General features: G+C 31.5%; 1 protein-coding gene across 7 annotated transcripts in view; it reads left to right on the top strand.

The window, feature by feature from the left end:
* ZNF451 (zinc finger protein 451) overlaps positions 1-15,978 on the top strand; it is a 106,566-nt gene extending 90,588 nt beyond the window's left edge. For 6 of the 7 annotated variants that reach the window (XM_031964698.1, XM_031964695.1, XM_031964696.1 and 3 more), the window contains 3 exons: positions 6,034-6,111; positions 13,120-13,156; positions 15,422-15,978. In XM_031964698.1, coding sequence (XP_031820558.1) covers positions 6,034-6,111; positions 13,120-13,156; positions 15,422-15,491 — 185 coding nt within the window. In that variant the 3' untranslated portion in view covers positions 15,492-15,978. The remainder of the gene's footprint in view (positions 1-6,033; positions 6,112-13,119; positions 13,157-15,421) is intronic. The other variant, XM_031964697.1, reaches the window with a different exon arrangement.
* Positions 15,979-22,220: the final 6,242 nt, after the last annotated feature.

Here is a 22,220-nt window from a genome sequence, read left to right as displayed (position 1 = left end):
GAAAAGTCATAACAGATAAATCATATTTATTCTACCATATACTGAATTTTTTTCACATTTTACTTTACAATTTTTATTCTAACATGTATTTTCCCCAGCCTAATAATTTAGTTTTCTCCTCTTGAATTTATTTTAACTTTTATTAACTCTTTTGCTATTTTTTCAACCTTTTTTATTGATTCTAAACTCTTGTTTGTTTTCTGCTCTGTTAAAGATGGAAAGAGTATTTGCCTTTATTTTACCTCTTGCACCTCTTCTCATTGCCTTTCTCATTTTTTTTTTCATTGCTATACTGAGATTTTATTTTTAAAATGTGAATGGAATTTGGTCTCATGCATTTCAGTTAATCTGTTGCCTAGATTTATTGAGTGTTAAATAGGATTCTATAGGAAAATTGATGGCCAAAATGTGAAGATGAATGGGAGCTCTAAGGAAGAGGGCTATTGATATCTCATGGCATCTGTCCCTCATTTTAGATGACCCTCTAAAATATGATTCTCTTTATCTAAATGTCAATTCTTGTCCTTCCTTCCATTCTTTCCTACCTAATAATCTCTTTGGGGATAAAATGTGCCTTTGGCACACAAAGCATATCATTGTGCTTATTTTTCTGTCCTTTGAAAACAATGATTTTATCACATAAGGGGAATACAAAGAGTCTGTCACAACATATTAATGACACTTGCTGAAGAAACATCACCATGTTTTATATAATGTATGTTTTTGGAAAACTCCAAACTGCTGATATTTAAAATACAAACATACCTAAAGATGTTAAGATATGATTTTCCAGTGTTACTCTTGAGCATGTTTTCTTTAGATTAATATCTTTTTGGTTCTCAAGGGAGATCAAAATATGTATTGTTTTGACAGCAATTATATTCAAAGCGGTCTTTGTCACAGCTTAGAGTTCATTTGAAAGTTACATTTACTTATTTTAAAAAAGAATCAGACTATTATTTAAACTTATTATCAGATATCTATGATTATCTTATTCTTCCGTCTATTCCCTATAATGTTAATCCAAAAGGATATCATTTTAGTTGAGATTTCAAGTAAGATTTTAGATATCTGTGACAGGAGATATGTACCGGAGATATATACTTTTATAGACTCAAGATAATTACTTGAACTCAGATTCTTATCTGTCATTTTTAGGCTTTGTCATAGTGCAGTGGGGGAGGGAAGAGAGTGAGGTTTAGTCAGTCCATGGATTCAGACATTTATCACTCTTTGTTGTGTAACACTCACTACTTCATCCTTCACTTCTAACTAGTTTAAATTAAACTAGCTCTTGTTTCTCCTTCTAGACAGCTCATATACTTAGTATTATTGAAAAAAACAGAATCAATCTGTCTTTCTGGGATGCTGCTTCCTGAATAAAATGGAAGAAATCTTTAGTAACATTGTGCATTGATCAATAGGGAATTCTGTCTTTTCTAACAAAGTTAAATCTATCATTTCAGAAAGCACTTAGGGGCAGATATAATAGGAGCCAGAACAACCTGGACATCTGTGGAATTTGTGGCTTAGCTCCAACAATACTGGCCTATTGAAATTTCAAGGACTATTTGGGAATAATTCATGAAATGTAGAATATAGGAAAAAGTTCGTAGTTCTCCCATTATTTTCGTCTTTGACTTTGAGTAAATTCCTTAATTATCTTAGTGTTTTGGCATTGAAGACAATTCTAGACACTCAAAATATCCTCCTATTCCATCTTTCCATTCCCAAGGAGCAACCTCCCAAAATAGTAAACAAAATACCTAATCATGTGATTGCAATTGATAGTAAATAAATAGTACATGATAATTTATACTTTTAGACTCTTTAACAGTTTTTAATAGAATATAAATATATATTTTAATTTTTTTGTGCTTTTTATTTTGGTTTTGCTTTTTTTTGCCCTCAACATTATGCATATTTTCCTGTATTTATCTGGATTTTTCCATTTAAAATTTTTTGAACACAAATATATTCCATTATATTGACATGCCAGTTTTTCAGCCATCTCCAGTCGTTTAGTATGATTTTTTAAAAAATCACTTCTAGTGCTATTATAAATTATTTGTCTGTTAAAAATCAGTATTTTCTTTCTCTCAGTAAACCTCTTTGGAGGATGTGACCACAGAAGTGGGGGTAGATTTTATTATTACTACTATAGTGTCAACATAGAGCTGCTTAAAAATATAAAGTAAAATTTTTAAATCAAAGACCACCAATGTTTAGCTTAATTAGGACAAGTAAATTTTTTTTTAGAATCTTTTCTATACTTGTATTTAATTTATGTACACATTTTAGAAGTATCTTTAAACTTCGTGTCTTTAAACTTTATTAGGCTCCATTACTTTTTTCTTGCTAACCCCCTTTTCTGCCCATTTTGTTGCTAACAAAATTTAGTAAACCCCTCTAATGTGTTAACAAATAATGCACCGCAAATAGACTCTTGTCTTTCTAGTTGCTTCACAACTGTGTCCATGTGGATACACCTATCCTTGTTGTAACCTTAAATTTGTGGTACTTTGTCATCTTTTAAGCAGCTTTTTTAGAATATAGCATTATTCATTTTTAAAATTTCCATGGCTAATTTTTCATTTGCTGTAACTAATAAATTACCCTTTGTGTAACTATCTAGCTACCAATAATTATTGGTCCTTATCCATTTGGAGGATAGGGAGAAGAAGTAATCAGGTTAATGTTTGAAAACTAGTAAATAACTACAGAGGTTACATGTGCAGACCAAAAGTAGATAATTTCTTAAGACCTAGAGAAGCACATCATTTGCCTACTGGTAAGATGAATGCAATATAATCACAGATAGTAACCTGTACTATATATTTTGTAGATTTCTTTCATTCATATACATGTTAGATATGATCAAGGAAAAGCAAAATAGTATTTCAACTTGTTCTTTTTGTGCCTAACAATTGTTTTAACCAATCACATTAACTAAAATTATGTCACATCTGAAAAAGTGCAGAGGAAGCTGGAATATGAAATGACAACATATGACTATCAAGCATTTCTCGCAACAATTTCTAGTTCATTGTTTTTTAGAGAAATCATAACCTTTCACAGAGAGATTTAAAGAAAATTCTAAAAGTACTTCATAGTTAACATCTTTAGAATTTTCATCTTGTTTCAGCATCTGCTTCATGTAGACCTTGGTAATTTAATTTCCATACTGTGATTTTGGATATAGACAATCTACATGGTAAGCTTCTAGGATGGAAGTGGCACTGATAATGACATTTACCATTTTTGATTACTTGGAGATATCAGATAATTACTTTTTCTTTATTCAAACTCGTTAGTTTTAGTCTCATAGAACTTGAGAGTCAGCATCCTTAATAGTTCCAAAACCACATATAGTACAGATGAAGAAACAGAAACTTAGAAGAGAACTTAGAAGAGAAAGGGACTTGCCTAAATTTGCACAACTAGTTTTGGTAGGCCCAAGACTGGAAATCAGATGTGCTGATAAACTATGCCAAGTCTCCTTAGCTATGCCCTATCATTTATTTTACATCTCTGTTAACATTTTCCATATATTTAAGTAGTTTCCCTCATTGAGAAGTATGGGGAAAATTGATATGGAAACAGTTTTATTTTATAAGGATTTTTGTGTTGTATTTTAAATCTCAACTTAAACAAGTTTACCTTACAGTTCTAAAGTGGCTAAAGAATTTAATTTGTACTATTTTACTTATCTTTCATTCTTAGATAACAAGAGTCACCTTCAATATAAGTTCACAGAAATACTGCCCATGTCTGAATTAAAATTCATTCAGAATTAACCTTATTGAATTTTTAAAAGTTTTACTGTAATTCAGATTTCTCTCAAGAACATGAAACTTGAGTAACTTTTGGTGTTTGTGTAGCTGTGGCTTGTGTTTTACACACACACACACACACGAGAGAGAGAGAGGAAAGAGAGAGGATGTAGGTGATCTGGGATTCTGAAAGACTAGGCTACCAAAATGTCTGTAAAAAGTTTTTTCAAATTGAAAAAGTTTTGATTCTGAACCACAGAACTATTCTAGCAATGTATCACATGATAGATTTTTATGTTTGATAGCAATTCATAAAACAGTTTGCTTAAAATATGTAGGACTTGTGATTTCATTGGAGGAAAGAGAATAAACCACAGTGATAAAATCACTGATCTTTTAAAAAAACTTTAGGTAAGTACCAAAGATTTTCACATTAAATTGTATTAGTAACTCATAGCAATGAAGGAACATAAACATCTATGCCATCGAACATCTATATATGTTTGTTCATTGCTTGTAATTTGCTATTTCCATGTAATACCATGGTGCCTCTATTAAGAATTTCATCTACTTAATAACTTATATTTAATTAAGTTAAACTACATTAGTTTATAGATGTCAGTCTGGGGGTTTTATTAATATAAACTGCTCTGCTCCACAAAAATAGTAAAAATATGAATAGAATGCTAATAATTCCAGGTATTTAGCCACAAGTTTTGATTGTTTCTGGAACAAGGAACTTTTCAAAGATGTCATAAATTGGTGTTTTTTTCAGTCTTTATTCCAGTATAATCTCAATTTACATGTTTTCTTTTGTTCTCTGACAATTGAGTTTATTTAAGATGCTTTCCTGACAGATGGAGATTTTATGGTCATTTAAAAATTTTTCATTTTGTCTTTCTAGGCTAATATATTATAATTATTTCTCTAGACTTCCGATTTTGCTTAGGTTTATTTGAAGTAGACATAGAGTGAATAATATCTCTTAGAATAAATTTTTAAATACTTTTCAAAAATGGCAAGTAAAAGTAAATTCCTGTAATATCAGATATGTTAGCTTTATTTCTTTAGCTGAAATGTATCAGTTTGAAAATTTTAGCAAATATTAGCACATCTGCATATAAGGAGACATATTAAAACTAACTTGAATTTGGCCATTTGAGAAGACTTTAATGTGAGAACCATATTATTCTCAACTTTGACGAAATAAACCTTTTTTGAACAAAAACTAAATATTGAAAATGTAAAATTTTTTGTTTTTTTGCTGAGGCAATTGGGATTAAGTAACTTGCCCATGGGTTCAACTACAAAGTGTTAAATGTCTGAGGCCAATTTTGAACCTTAGGTTCTGGTGATTTCAGAGCTAGTGTTCTATCCACTGCATCGACTAGCTACCCCAAAATTTGTTTTAAATAAAGTTAATTACCAAACATTTAAATAATAATGAAATATTGCAACATTCAGTTCAGATAGATAGTTGTAAATATGTATATTTTTCTGAGAGACTCCCTTAGAAATTAACATATATAGGAAAAATGTGTGTTTCTTTGTTAATTGATTAAATTCTCAGGTTTTATATAACTTTCATGGTTCTTGTATTTAAAAAAAAAAAACAAAAAACTGGAATTCTCTGTCCTGATATGTTTCTTACCACTTATTTCAGTACAAAATTCAGTGAATGCATCAATATGAGATTCTCCATTAACACAAATCACAACCCCTTGATGCTAGTATCTATGAGTTGATGTAACCAAATATCTTAGTCACTGAATGGACAATTTTTCTGAAGATAGGCTTTTTCAAAGTTAGGCAGGATGAGCTTTGGTTAATAGGGTTAATTTATCACTAGGCCTCTATTCAAAGACTTTCTAGCTTGGCAAGGTCAGCCAGAACTTTGGTTTAGTTGGTGTAAATTTTCAGATACAAGGGTCAACTCCCAAAACAATAAGTCATTAGAAAAGATCTTGTGTTTAAATGTAGGATATGTATCTTAAAGGAAGTGCATGAAGTTAATGATTTGAGTATCATTAATTCTGAGAAACCTAAGCTTATAGAGTTAATCTGTTATTTCTTAGCGAAAATTGGATTTCTTTTGTATTAGTTTTGAAATATTTATGTGGGTAAGGGGGGTGGGAATGAAGAGGAAAATTACTAAATTTCTGACATGGTAGTAAATTAGATGTAATGAAGGCCATTTGAAAACAGCAGTGAAATGGAAAATTATTTGATCTATATTTATTGACATATTGCTGCTTTACAGACAGTGACAGTAGTGAAAATGATCGAACAAGAACAAAAAAAAATACTGTACAAGAGGAGGAAATCAAGTCCAGAGAAGGTAATGTAATCGTTGAGTTTTCCCTTTTTTTATTCCAGTGATATAAAAACACAGCTCTGTGGAGCATGTAAGCTTGCAAGATATTTTTAAGGAAAAGAAAATCCATGCTATAGCCGCTTTGTATCACAGATGTAGTCTGAAAACTTTAAGGGTTGTTTGATTGTCATTGTTTGTATAACTTTGATTCATGACGAAATACAAAAATCATTTTGCTCAAAAAGTAGTCGTCTTCCATTTTAAAAATAGTATAAATATCCTAGTAGAAATATATGGATTGGGATTTTGGCAGAGATTTTTCTAATAGTTTATAATATCAAATTCCTATGCCATATACATTTGCACTTATGTGTATTATAAAACAGTTTCAGAGAGATGTTACCTCTTTTTTGATTGTGGGGGGGTTGTTTGGTTTTGGTCACAAAGCTCTATGAAATATAGTTGAGGCACTTCCATTATTCCTGTTTCTATGGATGAGAAAACAGTCATAGAGAAACTAACTTTTCCAGAATCACACAGCATATTGGTGGCAAATCTAAGATTATAACTTAAATCTTTTATTAGTTCTTTTTTTTTTCTTTAACTGTAGATCTCTAAAACAGCATATCTTTTTCCACTTTCAGATTTTCATCTGAAAAATTCAAAGTAATTGAGTCATGTGATAAAAAACTGTTATCCTTAAAAGTTTTATAGTGATATTAGACAAATACGTACTTTTACACAGGTAGAAATAGACCTGCTCTACCAAATAAACTTTTATTTCCGGAAATTTCCTCTACCAAATTCTTTACAGTGATATGGAAATGACCCTCAATTCTCAAAAGATATGCTCTCACAGCCTAAACTCCTATCAAGCTGGAGAAGCTTGGAGTAAAGATTGATGACAGATTGTTATCCAGCTATTATTCTAGCTAATTTTGGTGAAGAATCACTAAAGAATTGGAATGAAGAGATTTATTTTAGCCACAACTACTACTTTGAACTTCCTATTAATGTGTGTGGCAGTGTTGCAGTTTGCATTAGTGAAGGAATCACTTATGGAGATGAAGTCAAGGATCCTTGAAGTATATTTATTATTATAATTAAATATAACAGTAAAACAACAATAATATAACTCATTTTTAAAAAACCCTTTAATATTTTCAAAGTGCTTTCCTCCAGTAAATAGTGCAAATATTATCATCCCCATTATAATGTTAATACATTAAATGTTTTTAGAAAGGTAACCTTTGAGTCAGGAAGACATGAGAACCAAGTTTTGCTTTTGATTCATTCTGACTGTGACCTTGAGCAAGTCATTTTAACTCCCATTGCGCCCCTGTAACTAATATAAATTGTAGAATTGTTGACTTTAGGCATTGATCAGAGTATTTTCCTCTTTGGAGATCTCTATACTATCCAAACCTCAGCTCCAAAGTTGGTCTTTCTGTCCCTTCTGTCCCCCTTAATTGTTAAGGTAGTTAATCTTTATTCCTTATTTTTCATCTTCCATAACTATATTTTATTTATGCATAGTTTTTAAAGAACATAAACATTTTTCTCATTAGAACATTTTAAAATTTTTTCAATAGTATTTTATTTTTTAACTACATGTATAGTTTTCAACATTTGTTTTTAAGACTGTTCCAAAGTTTTTTCCCTCTCTCTCATATGTCAGGGTATATTGAACTTGCCAGAAAGAAGAATTTGCCATAATTTTATTATATTGAAGCAATTAGGTAGGCTCAGTCAACATTAACAATAGCTGCTTTTGGAATGGAGAACTAAACAAAAGTAACCCCACACCCAAACATACAAGTATAGAGAGACAGCTGTTAGAAGTTATTGTGTAATCTTGTTCTCATGTATATTACAATGACCAAGAACTTAAGGTTTTGTGCTATGGAGAGATTGATTAATAGCAATAGAATTTCTTTAATGAAGTAGGAAATTTGACTTCAACTTTTATTATTGATGTCTTTTGTGGTGACTTAATTGGCTAAAGAATTTATAACCTAAAGTAGTAACAAAGGTAATAAAAATCTAAATATAATCTAAATAATAATTGAAGCACAGCAATTTTTTGTTTATTTTTTAAGTTCTTTGTTCTAGCATGATCAGATAAAAGTCAATCCAAATCAGTACTTAACAGGCAAATATTTCATTAAAACAATGGAGCCAAGTTTTCAAGTTCAAATAAAAGCATTTGACAGAGCTGTTGAGACTAATAAAAAAATGAAGATGATTAAACATTCAAGAATTCAGACTCAGCAAGTTCTCATCACTTGTCACTTTGGGTCTAATATCATTGAAAATGACTAGGCCAGGTGGTTATTTAAAGTAACCACACCCTGTATGCTTTCCCATTCTTCCTCTGCTACCCTATTTTGTAGAATTTGAACTCAGGAGAGTATTCAAGGAAATCATATTCTATATAATGATGAGAGCTTAGTATTTCCTTATTCACACCAGGCTTATAGTTTGAGGATTTAAAATTATTTTTGGCATTAAAAAAAAGTTTTCACTTGTACACAAACAAGTATTTTGAAACATTTCTAGACCTTTAACTTTTGAAAGAGAGCATTTATTTTGAAATGCAATGATTCCAAAAAAATGTCTGCTTTTAACAAATAGCCATTTGAATTTAATGAAACTTGTCAAATCAAAAAATAAAGATATACACATTTCTCTGCTGACTTGATTTTTTTAAAGAAAAATGCATGTGATTATATAATTTTTATATAGGCAATATTCATAAAGTTTCTCAAATAATTTTAAAGAAATTAACAACCTTTATAAAGTCACCAAAATAATGATTATTTAAATTGGTAATAAAATCATTTTTTAATATGTTAAATGGTTTCTGTTTGCTTAGAGTATTCAACATCTCAGCTCAAGAAAGGAAGAAAATTTTTACTTTATACTAAAATTTATTAAAATGTATAATCACTTTTGGATTTGCTTATAATTCATGTATTAATTTTTTTATCTTTGTGCTATGACTTATCAGTGTTTTAATGACTATCAAAGGGTAGGTTTAATTTGTTAAAATTATATTTAAAGTTCTGTTTTAAAGTATAGTAACGTTAAGATCCCATGCTTAATATTTTTTTAAAATATTGAGTAAAATCTAAGCACGTTTATTTCTGCTTAGCAAATTCATAGAATTTAGAATTGTAAGGCGCTTTTGAGATCATTTAGGCCACCTTCATTTTCTGACTTCTTATCATTAATGTTATTTTTTGTGCTTCTTTCTTTCTTTTTTGCTGAGGCAATTGGGGTTAAATAAGACTTGCCCCCAGGGTCACACAGCTAGGAAGTATTAAGTGTGTGAAGCTAGATTTGAACTCAGGTCCTCCTGACTTCAGGGCTGGTGCTGTATCCACTGCCCCATTTTTGTGCTTATTTCAAAGAAGAATTTGTTAATGTTGATATCCTCAACTTCCAAAGAAATTATAACACACATTTTTTTTCACAAATGATTGTCTTGATAGGTGGTACAGGTTTCATCATCCCCATAGAGGCTAACTGAAGACATACGCTAAGATCATACAGCCAATATTAAAGTTTATGGTTTGTAGTGGGAGACTAACAACTTTTGGTAGATTGTAATTTGCTGATAATGACATTTCAATATCTTAGTGATATATTGATCTTACATAGATTTTATCATATCCCAACCATTTCCAAATGGACCCCTTTCTGCAACTCTTTTATAGCTGTCTATCTTCCTACTCCCTTACAATGTAAGCTTCTTGAGGGCAGGGACTGTCTTCTATCTGCAATGTTTAACAGTATCAGGAATATAATAAATGCTTTAGTAGATAACAGTATTGTAATGATCTCACATAGTAAAGTAATGGCCTAAATTTCTTGTTTGAACAAAAGTAGAAAGCTAAGGTAATGTATAGAATGCAAAGTTTGGAACCACCTTCTCCCCAACATATCTCTGCTCTCTCATATGAGCTGAAATTAAAATTCTTTCAGTTACAGTTCATGGATATGTTTTCTAAAATGAAATCAGCAAAAACTAACATGGCTTTATCAAGAACAGAATTTTCCAGATTAACTTTATGATTCTTACACAAATTATTAGGCAGTGGATCAAAGCAGTGCTATAAGATTAGATTTCAAGCTAAACATTTCACAATCACGCTCCTGCAATCATTGTGGCTAAGAGGACATATAGATGAAAATGATAGTACAAATAGGTCACTTGATCTTTTCAACAACCATCAAGCAGATGCTGTTATCATTTTATAGAGGAGAAACTGAGTTAAATGGATTAAGTGACTTGGCTAGAACTAGAAAGTGTCTGTGGAAAGATTTGAATAAAGAACTGATGCCTGACTCTGGCACCAGTGCTATATATCATCTATTAAAGCATTTATTATATTGTAGATAGAAGACAAACAAGATAGTACCTGCCCCTCAAATAGCTTACCTTCTAAGGGAGGAGGAAGATAGACAACTCACAAAAGGGTTGCAGAAAGGGGAACATTTGGAAATAGTTGGGAAATGACACAAAAACGTATCTATCAGGAGTCTAGGAAGAAAAAGGGAGGAACTTGAAGAATATGGTGGGAGAAGGAGGCAGCATAGTGTTAAAACAAATCAATTAATTATAAATAGGGAGGTATCTATTGAAGGGATTAAGATCTCTTTTCCTTGGTCCTTTGTTGTTCAGAATTAACAGGGAATGTATGTAATATCCTGCTAATTTATAAAGCAATTGAGAGTGCTATTGACAGAATATAGTTTGTTTTAATGATCTGACTTTTTAGACTATATAAGCTCCTTATTAATAAACATAAATGGGATATAGTTTTGATAAAGCTAGTGTGATTTTAGACTGCATCAGTAGAGGCAGTAACAAGAAAAACAGAGGCAATATTTTCATTTTGTTCTTCTTTAGCTCACATCTAAGTCAGATCCAAAGAGGCAGCCAGTGAAAAGGTTTGGAGAGTGGTCCTAAAGAACTGATTGAAGGAAATGGGTAGATGATATAGCACAGAGAAGACTTAGAAAGGAATGTGATTATCTTTAAATATTTGAAAAAAGGGATTAAACTTTTTGCTATGGACCCATGGGACAGAACTAGGAACAGCAATGGGTAGAAATTAGGGAAATAATTTCAGAACTATATATCATTTCCTAAAAATTAGAGTTTTCTAAGAATGGAATGGGCTGCCTCATGAAGGTATTAGTTTGACCCCACCCCCACCCCCCCACCTTTCCAACTCTTTTCTATCCTCTGCCCCCATTAGAAAGTTTCAAATGGAGATGTCAAGATTTTCAAAGGAAGTTGCTTATACTGATAGATTGGATTTGATAGCTTTTGGTTACCAGCTAACTCAGAATTTGTGATTCTGTGAAATACTTAATGAAAATTAATCCTTGTAATCTTGACAGTTGATTCCTCAAGGGAAATCTAAATCAGCATGCTACAGAATGATATTTTTTGATTTCAAGTTATATAATAAAATAGAAATTGTACATGGAAAAAAGGCTGCAGTGTATGGTGGATAGAAAGCCAAATTGGAAATTCTGGGTTCACATTTTACCTCTAATATATATGTCATGGCTATGAAGAACTTTACTAAAACAAGTCTTTTAATCTTTTAGTGCCCTAGTAACTCTATATCTGAAAATTGCATAACAATTGCTAGTCTTCCTTGATAAGAAAGGAATACCCTCACACCAATGTAATCTCAGCTCTAGTTCCCCCCAAAAAAGTAATATATATGTCATGGCTATGAAGAACTTTACTAAAACAAGTCTTTTAATCTTTTAGTGCCCCAGTAACTGTATATCTGAAAATTGCATAACAGTTGCTAGTCTTCCTTGATAAGAAGGGAATACCTTCACACCAATGTAATCTCAGCTCTAATTCCCCCCAAAAAGTGTTATTTGTCAAGAGACATATGTCCTAATCCTGACTCATCAGTTTGGTCTTGAGTTAAGATACTTTTTCTCTCCTGGAATCTTTTGAAATGAGAGCATTCTATATGAACGTTTTATTTTTGAAATGACGTATCTGTATGATGGTCAGTCAAAATACCATGTTCAATGGGCTGCTTATTTGAATAGAAATAATGGAATAATTAAAGTGTTGATTCGAACAAATCACTTTATTCTTATTTTTCCTACTTTCTAATTGCTCCTATAAATAATGTCTATTATCACACTGAAAGATATATGTCTCAGACTTCCTTATCCCCCACCCATAATCATCTAACTTGTGTCTGGAATCACTGAGCTAGAGGACACTTCATATTACCTTTTATTATTCCATTTATTTGTAGTACCATGCCAAAATTTTATTGGTCATATTTGTAGCAAGTGTCCACTCTCAAACAATGCTAGGAAAAAAGGTGAGTTAGTTACTGTCTTTTAATACACAAATAATTATAGGTTTCCTTTTTTGTTAGGTACTTCAGACAATCAGACTTAAAGCTTTATTAGATAACACAATAGGATATTTTGATGTGAAGCGCATTTGTCAACTTAAAAGTGTTACTAAACAACTATGTTCAAAAATCCTAATTTTTAGTTTTGATCTTTTATAATTTATTTTATCATTTTCGTATTGTATTTGTTCTTTGCTATTTGTCTTCTAATATTGCCTTTGACCAAAAGCAATGAAATTCTGAAGGAAAAAGAATAGCAGGAAGTCATGTATGTTTGGGAAGGACTACTTATTTTTTATATTGTAATTTAAATATTTCATATACTGCTCATTTTTTATATTGTAACTTAAAACATTTCATATATTTATATTCCTTCTTCTTAAACACAGTGTAAGCTCCTTGAGAGCAGAGACTGAGTTACATCTACTTTATATATAAACACACGCACACATGTACGTACACACACACACACACACACACCATACATAATATTGTAGGTAACTGTTGTAGGTGCTTATTTGTGGTGTTTTGTTGTTTTTCTGTTTTTATGGAATTGAAATGAATTGAATTGACATTACCCTAATTTATGAATGTGCTAATTGTTTTTTCTCATTTACTCAAGTTCTCTTTAGCTGTGAAATACAGAATCAAATGGCCAGGTAAAACTTGGGATTTTTATGTGGGTTTGGTCATTCATTTAACATATTTCAAGTTATTTAATTCATTTTTTTATAGACTGTTTTGCACAAAACCTCCAAAATTTGTCCTTAAGTTATATTACATTGGATTGTATTTATATACATTTATCATCCTGACTATAATAGAAGGAAGTCCTGATTATTTTGCACATGTATTCATTTAATGTTTAATTAACAGTGCTAATGGTTCCAACATATAGTAAGATTGATCCCCACATTAACTAAATAGCTTCACCATTTACATAGACTAAATAGTTTCACCATTTATTGATAATAGTTTACAAAAATAGTATAAGTTAATCATCTTGAAAATTTGTATCTTTAAGTCAGACAATTAAAAATATATGGAAAAGACAAGCGCAAAAAGTATATTCTGTAGTGATACTCAATCAACTATCATCATGATTATCATCTTTTAATGTGATAAGGTGAAGAATAATTCTTAATACTGTAGGATCAGCTGATATGGACAGTTCCTTAGATGTATGTATTGACAATTTAAAAAAAAACTTTTAATTGTTATCCTCTCTTACAGTTTTTATCAGATCCTTGATGACCTTCTCCCAAAAGATACGTTACATTCCATTCCGTTCTATCTGAATAGGTCATTTGACATGACTAGAGCATAAAATTACTAAGTCAGTGGTGATGACATTGTTTGCCAAGTTTATCATTTTCTGAAATTGATGGGTTTTGTTTGGTAATTATAGCAGCAAATCACTTAGGTTGCTGGCTCTTTGTACAGGACTTCCAGGTGTGCTGGTTTAGCTCAGCCAATGGCCATTTCACCCCTCTACCCTGCTTCCCGGAAGGGATCATTGGTAGCAGGAGGAGTGCTAGGCTTCCTGGTACAGCAGTTTCCACCGGCTCCAAGCTGGGCCAAGTATCACTGGCCCAGCCATACTAGAACAGCACATTGCCGGTATCAGATACAGTTTTACTTATTTTATTGCAGGATTGCAGCTTGAAAAGCATATATATGTATATATGTGTTGCTTGTCTGCCTTTTCTGCAATTAACCATGTGCTTTTTTGACTTCAAAGTTTTGTGGCTGGCTTCTTTGGTGTGGACTTACTTCACCAACACTGATGGCAACGCTTTCGGGCCTCTGGATGGTCTTCATGAGTTGCTCTGGCCAATAAAATTCATCACCTGGTGGCCAACCTCATGGTGATGAACATTTCTGAAGTTAGTCTTCCTTGGCCAACAAATACACAGTCCCCACTGCCTTCTCAGCTTCACAAGATATGTGCCAGAGATTGTGCTCTACTGGCAAAGTTTTTGAGAACCCTGAGTCACTTCATGCCATGATTGAGGCCTGGAGAAGGACCTTAATGGAGGATGTCAGTGCCATATTGTCAGGAGAAATTCTTCACCTGTATAAATTTTTTACACTTTAAAAAGCCTTGAAAGATAATATTTAGCCGTATCTTCTTGTTTTAACGGTGAAAGAAACTTGAGGCTCAGCAAGAGGTAATAACTTGCCAAAGTTAGTGACAGAGCCTAGGATCTAGGACTCCTGATATTCTATCCATTGAAAACTTGAGGTTCAATGAGAGTTAATAACTTGCCAAAGTTAGTGACAGAGCCTAGGGTCTAGGATTCCTGATAAACTATCCATTGTTCTTTCTACTACCCCCCAAAAAAGATAATAGCTTCTTCTTTAAAGACCAGTTCAGCAGTCTCTCCTACAGAGTTTGAATTACATGTCTAGGACCTTGCACAGAGTTCCTTCTTTCTAATTAGTCATTGATTTTATCCTGCTTCCTTTGTATAGTATCAATTAAATGCTGAGGCACCTATGTATCTGTGAAAACACCACTACATATCTAAATAAGAACTTGCCAGGTTGGCTTTAACACGTATCCCTAGGTCTAAAGTACCCCCAAATGAAGAAGAAAATAACTGTCTCTAAAATGGAGTAGTTTAATTCATCATGAATTTATATGAATTTATGATCTCTAAATTAGCATATTTCAAAATGCCATGTGAATATCGTGATTAATAAAATGCTGTATTATTTCTCCTCAGGCTCTTATACCCTTTCCCTCCCCTCTCACCCTTTCTCCCTACCCCACTTATTTTTTCCCCTGCTTGCAAGGATGAACAAGATTTGTACACTGTGATACTGAAAGCATAATCATCACCCTGCTGACTTATACTGACATAAAACCAATGTGTTTCTTTCTAGCCTCTAACTTTGCAATTCTGATCTTTTTTATACAGATGTGGAATTGCAGGAAATTCTGAAAAGGAGTCTGGAAGAGGTGTAGATGAAGAGTTTCCTGCACAATAACAACTGTCATTGAAGGTGCTCACAGTAGTAGAATCTTGAATTCTACTCAAGTCAAAAACTATAATAGCAAAGATATATTTGGAAACAAGTTTATGTATTTCCTTGTTAGACTTGAAAGCTAATGTCATTTATTTTATGTTGTACTAATGTGGATTTATAAAATGTACAGAAGGAAGAGAATAAATGTTTAATATAAATCTGAATTGCCATCTTCTAATACAGTTGCTATAATCTCTCAATTAGCCATATGATTGTATATAGTTAAAGTAAGCTGTTCTCTCTGGTTTTGTATTCTCCTTATTAATCTTTTTTGACTTTGAATCATGGATCTTATTTTGGCCCTTTGTTTTTTTTTACAAACTACTCCAATCTAATTTTCCTAAAGCCCATGTAGCATTGAGAGTGTGATCTCTTAATATCTTTCTGATGTCTTTTTAAAATGTTCTTAATGGTTGGAGAGATAATAAAATCATGTTTATTGCTTTGTCCCTTGTGTTGCACACGAATTTATATCCATGCCTTCAAGTAACTACATCATTGATACATAAAAAAGGCAAATTTATTTTTGTTAAGGAAATGATTTAAGAATCCTTTTTTCATTTATTTTACAAAGAATGCTATCAACATGTATGCTCTTTTGTTTAAAAAGGGTATTGTTGCGGCAGCTAGTTAGAACAGTGGATAGAGCTCCAGCCCTGAAGTCAGGAGGACCTGAGTTCCAATTTGATCTCAGACACTTAACTCTTTCTAACTGTATGACCCTGGGCAAGTCAAGTCACTTAACCCCAATTGCCTTAGCAAAAAAAAAAATATTGTTAAAATATTTGAATAGATGTTATTCTAAAACAGTTTGGGGTCCTTATTTTTTATAAATGTTATTTCCTGGAAATGACCTTTTTTTTTTTTTTTTTTTTTTTTTTTTAACAAAAGTTCCCATTAGTTTTTTCTGCAATATTCCATGTGCTCCTAGCTTGAGATTTATATGTAAGTCTTCCTCATTCAAAGTTTAATAATAGAATAAGCTATAATCTCTCTATAACTAGTCAAATTTTAATTTTTAAGGTTCTGAGACACCCCTTTGTGGATATTGTAAATAAATTGGAAGAATTTGCTATTGTATTTTTACATGGCTAACAAAATTTGGCTATAAATGGAACTTAACCTATATTTTTGAATAATATAGTAGCCTTAAAAACATAGATGTTTTTATAAATATAATACTTTAAAAGAGACATTTAGACATATACATAAGAAATTAAATGAAAAATAATGCAAGAGATACCATATGGTCTTATATAAATGCTATGAGAGTGGCACAAATTTTAAAATGCTTTGAATTCAGAGAAGGGAGAGATCATTATGAGTGGGCCTTGTCATGGAGAATAGTAATTATGGGTATGAATTCCTTGGTAGGAAGGGAGAGGTCATTGGAAAGCACTACGTAATAGAGATTTGTACAACCAAAGATAATAGAGGGACAAATGAGCATGTCATTGTAATGTCACCCATTTATTGGCATATCACAGGTTCCATGCACAAAACTAAAAGTTTAGACAGAAATTATATTTTGCCTTCTATATAGTGTAATAAATGAAAGTCTCTTTAAGTATGTGTTGATGGGTAACCTTCTCCACACATACATTTTAACAAATAATTGTAACTTAGTAATTCTACTGCTTACTCACTACTAAAGTTCATGTTTTAAATTATTATATCAGAAGTATCATGAAGATTGAATCCACCTTCTTGCAAGGATATGAGCCTATGGATAACCCTAGGAATAAAGAAACACACTCCCCCTGTGGTGAAACCTTTCCAATCCCCTGCTATAACTGAAGTGAAAAACTTATCATTTGTCAGGTTAAGTGGTAGCTTGCTTTTTATTTATGGCATTCATTGCTTTCTAATTTATATATGTTACCCACTGATAGCACTGTACATGGTTTTAAAAATTGGTTAAATTTTTTTTTTAATTAAAAAAATTTTTTTTAAAAAAAGAGTAATTCTAGCTTTTAGCTATAGCCTTCATGTCAGAAGGTATATTTTTCATCTTTATTGTAAGTGAGTATATAGCAGATATCATTCAGGACCTGAGGAAATAGTTTCAGATTCAAGGATTTAATAATTCCATGATTGATGTGTTTATAAAATACATCTATATTCTTGGAGTGAAGGTATTGTTTACCTGTTATTTATAAATCATAATCAGGCTTTGCATCTTTGCTAAATAAAGTCTTACTAAATTAAATACTTAACAGTAATATGTGGGAGTTAAAATGAAAGGAAACTAGCTCTTATCTTAGTAAATCTTAGTAGAAAAATTCTGGAAAATGACAACAGGAGGGGGAATTAGTTTAGAAATCTTTAAGAACACAGTTAGGAATGGGATGGACCCTGCTATTCTCCAAATCAGCTCATCCCTATACAGCCAGTGACCTTAGCCTAATCATTCGTTCTGTCTTTTGTCCTGGTACAGCAGTTTCCACCGGCTCCAAGCTGGGCCAAGTGGCTAATGGTGGTGATGGGCCATCCTTAACACCACAGTGTAGCAAGTAGAGGTCTAACTCTCTGAACACATAATAACACATTGCCTTTTGAAAGCAAAAGGTGTAGAGTAAGTGATCAAATGCCAAGAGGAGGAGCCACCAACAAAACATGCCTAAAGTTATCACCTCCAGATATTGCTACCACCTTCTATGTATAGAATATACTTACTATATTATACTATACTAATCTATACTAGTGATCATCTATGCTTCTACAGAAATGACCAGCATCTTAAATTGTCAAGTTGATCTTGGCCTCTCTGCAAAACTTTTGGAAAAATTAATTGGAAAAGAGAATAAAAGTGAATCCATCAGAACAAGAACAAGAGATAATAAAGCACCCAAAGGATGAAGAAAAATACAGAGAAAAAAAAAGATGAATGAATGAATCATGCTAGAAGTGAAGCAAATGTGAATAATATCGGTAATATCAAGTTGAAAGAAGAATGTGAAGCAATACTGCAGAATGAAACCATCAATGGGAAGCAGCAAAACTCCCAATAAATTAAAAATTCAAATGGAAATAATATTGAGTCATTTTAGAAAACAAATTTAAAAGGCCTTTGCAAGCAAAATAACAGATTTACATGACAGGCCAAAAAGTTTAAACCTTTAATTATGATGCTGAATTTTGTTGACAAGAAGATATAAAAATTTCTGGTTTGCACAAAAACAGACAGCAATTCACAAGTAAAAAGTTAAAAAAAAGTTCATCTCAGCATAGAGAAATCCAAAATTGAGTTTAATTCATATAATTAGTAAATTTCTAAATTGCAAAAGCAATTACCATTAAAAATAAATTAGACTTTTTAACTATAACAAGAAAGGTAACAAAGCTGTACAAAAATAGGCATCAAATAGACACGCTACTCCCCTTACAAACTTTGAATATCCTGTTAATGAGAAATCAAATTTTTAAGGGCTTAATCAATAGAAATCCACAACTGTGAAGAATTCTAACAGGGCTATCATTGGTGGTTGTAATAAGATAAAATTTTAACAGCATTCATATTTTTACTTGTTACCACTTTTTATTGTAAATTATCTAATTTCAATTTTAGAATGAAGCAACTATCATTAATGAATAAAGATACAGTACTGTATAATAGTTGAAGATTAGTGAATATTTTAAATTTATATTAAGTTCTTAAAAGACAAATTCATAAAAGAATTCTAACAGTCCATTATAAATCAGTTGAAAGGCAATTAAGCACCTACTATGTGCCATATATACTAAGCACGGGGAAATCCTTGCTGTCATGGATCTCACAGTGTAGTGGAGACATGAAAACAACTATGTACAAATAAGATAACAGGATAATTATTTTTATTATTTTTTTTATTTTTATTATTATTTTTATTATTATTTTATTATTTTTTATTATTTTTATTTTACTATTATCCTATTATTATTATTTTACTAAGTTGAAGGTAGTAAAAGGTACTGGGATCAAGGGGGATGAGGTGAAGGTTCCTCTTTAAAGATAATATTTTAGCTAGGACTTGAAGCCAAAAGCCATAATCAATGCATGGGAAATAGTGAAAACAATCTGAAGATCGTATTTGAGGAATAACCAGGAGAGCAGTGTCTCATATTCTCAAGAATACTTAGTATGAAGGTTTAAAAACATTAGAAAGAAAGGGGATGCCAAGTTGCAATGAACCTTAAATTAAGAGTCCAATTAGTTTTTTGACACGCCAAAGGAAAGGCTTCTTAAACTTGTTTCATTTGATTAATATGTCACAATACTGGAGATACTTATCCATCGGGATTATAATTGATTTGACCGGGGCTTTTCTGTCCTTAATATTACTTTGTTGTCACATAGTACTTAAAAGGATATTTTCACATACTTAGTTGTACCTGATCTCCATAGTAATTAAGCACATTCATACAAGTAATTGTCAATGTTACATAAAACATGATGCCATGCTGAGTAAATCATTTTTGAGATTACCTAGTTTCTCTTAGTCTTAGCCAGCCAAATGCCATACATGGAATTTAATAGGATCTTTATTTGTGTGGAACATAAGGGGATGAACATCAGTATCTAAGGTAGGTAGATCTCAAATTCACTAGTCAAGTGATGTTTTACAAATGTGTTTTATCCTGTATCTCTCCATCATGAACTACTAAAAAGTTTTAACTAAACTTAGCATCCTTGAGTGGCCATTGTTATGTTTTATTCAGAAGGATTGTCATCTCTGCCTGAATGAATATTGACCATTGAAAAATCAAGAAAAATAACATTACAAATATATAGCCATGCAAAAATAAATTCTGTATTAGCAATGTCCAAAACAGAAAGGAGATTTTGAGGCAAATGATATGTTTCATCATGAATGTGGAATTGTGATTAGTCATTGTATTGGTCATAGTCGTGACTGTCTTTACAAAATTACTGTTGTATAAATTGTTCTTCTGGTTCTCACTTCACATTGCATAATTTCATATCTTCCCAGGTTTTTCTGAAATTACTTCCTTCACAATTTCTTACAGCAATATAGTATATCACATTCATATACAATAACTTGTTTGGTCTTTTGTCCATTGATGTGAATATATTCTCACTTTCTGATTTTCTACCACAACAAAAAGAGCCACTATATTTTTCTTTGTTTGGGTCTTTTTTTCTTGCATCTCTTGGGGTATAGATCTTACTATGTTAATTAACTAGGTCAAAGCAGGATATGGCACAGTGTAATTTTTGTTGTTGTTGAGGTAATTGGGGTGACTTGCCCAGGTCACACAGCTAGGAAGTGTTAAGTGTCTGAGGTCACATTTGAATTCAAGTCCTCCTGACTTAAGGGCTGGCACTCTATCCATTGAGCCACCTGGCTGCCCCTAACAGTGTAATAATTTTTTGAATATAGTTCCAAATTGTTTTCCAGAATGGTTGATATCAGTTTGATAGATGTGAGGTGTGCGTTATTTTTATTTTAATTCCTCTAACAGTGGAACTTTTTTTTCATATGACTATTGATGGCTTAATTTTCTTCTACTAAAAACTGCCTTTTCATATTTCAGTTTTCATTTAGGGAATGGTTTTTATTCTTATAAGTTTGATTCTTTTCCCTAAATATCTACCAGAGAAACTTGCTGCAAAGATTTGTTTTCTCCATAGCTGTTTCTCTTCTGATTTTATAGCTACTATATTAGTGTGATGGTAATTTTGTGTAATTCCTTGATAAGTTCTAAAAGAGTTTTTTAAATAATACTTTCTGATATAATTAAAAACAAATACTAATAGCATGAATAAAACATGTCAAAACTTTAAAATATTAACTATTAGCCATCCGTTTAAAACATTAGAAAATGGAAAACATCCAGAACAAGATAACTAGCTCAAAAATAGAGTACAAAATGTATTTTTTAAAAAAGAATGAACCTTTCTCTAAAAGACCAATAAAATTCATTTTATAATAGCCAACTTTTAAAAATTATCAAAATCTGGGCATTAAAACAAAAAAATATATTGGTTAACATAAATAATACATAGTATAACATAGTTTTGTGCTAATAGAGAAGTGAAATATGTGATAATTTGTAAAAAAAAAAAATTGTTAAAGCTGACAATAAATATGGAGAAGGAAATAAAATGACTAACAATCTAAACTACTTCAAAAAGATCTTTGGTCCAAACTGGATAGATAACACGTTAATTTTTTCAACGAAACGAATAAATAACATTATGTAGATTCATAAATAAGAAGATAAACTCATATCATTCTCCTTAAGACACAGGTCTAAGGTTTGTGGTTTAAAACCTGGCAAATAGAACACTACAAAATAAAGGTGTAGAACAATTTCTCTAATCAACACATGCAAAAATGCAATTATCAGAATGTATACATTTCAACATTTTTACAACCAAGCAAAAGACAGCCAGATGGTAATGGAAAGAATACCAATGTAATATATGACCACAGAGAAATTTCTTAAAATTGCTTTTCTTTAAAATGATGGAGTTGAACTAGTTTTCTTTGGTTCTAAATATTTTACTTTTTATATGATATGTTTCAATATTCAAAAGTAATTTTCTACTCAGCTCTGGTCTTTTCATCAGGAATGCTTGAAAGCCATTTCATTAAATTTTTGTTTTTTGAAGAAATTTTGCTGGATAGGTTATTAATTGCAATCTTAGATCCTTAACCTTCTGGAACATCATATTCCAAGCTTTCT

This window comes from Sarcophilus harrisii, chromosome 4 (assembly GCF_902635505.1).
Source record: "Sarcophilus harrisii chromosome 4, mSarHar1.11, whole genome shotgun sequence".
NCBI classification, from domain to species: Eukaryota; Metazoa; Chordata; class Mammalia; order Dasyuromorphia; family Dasyuridae; genus Sarcophilus; species Sarcophilus harrisii.
The sequence above is the reverse complement of the archived record's forward strand: the minus strand, read 5'-3'. Positions and strand labels throughout refer to the sequence as shown.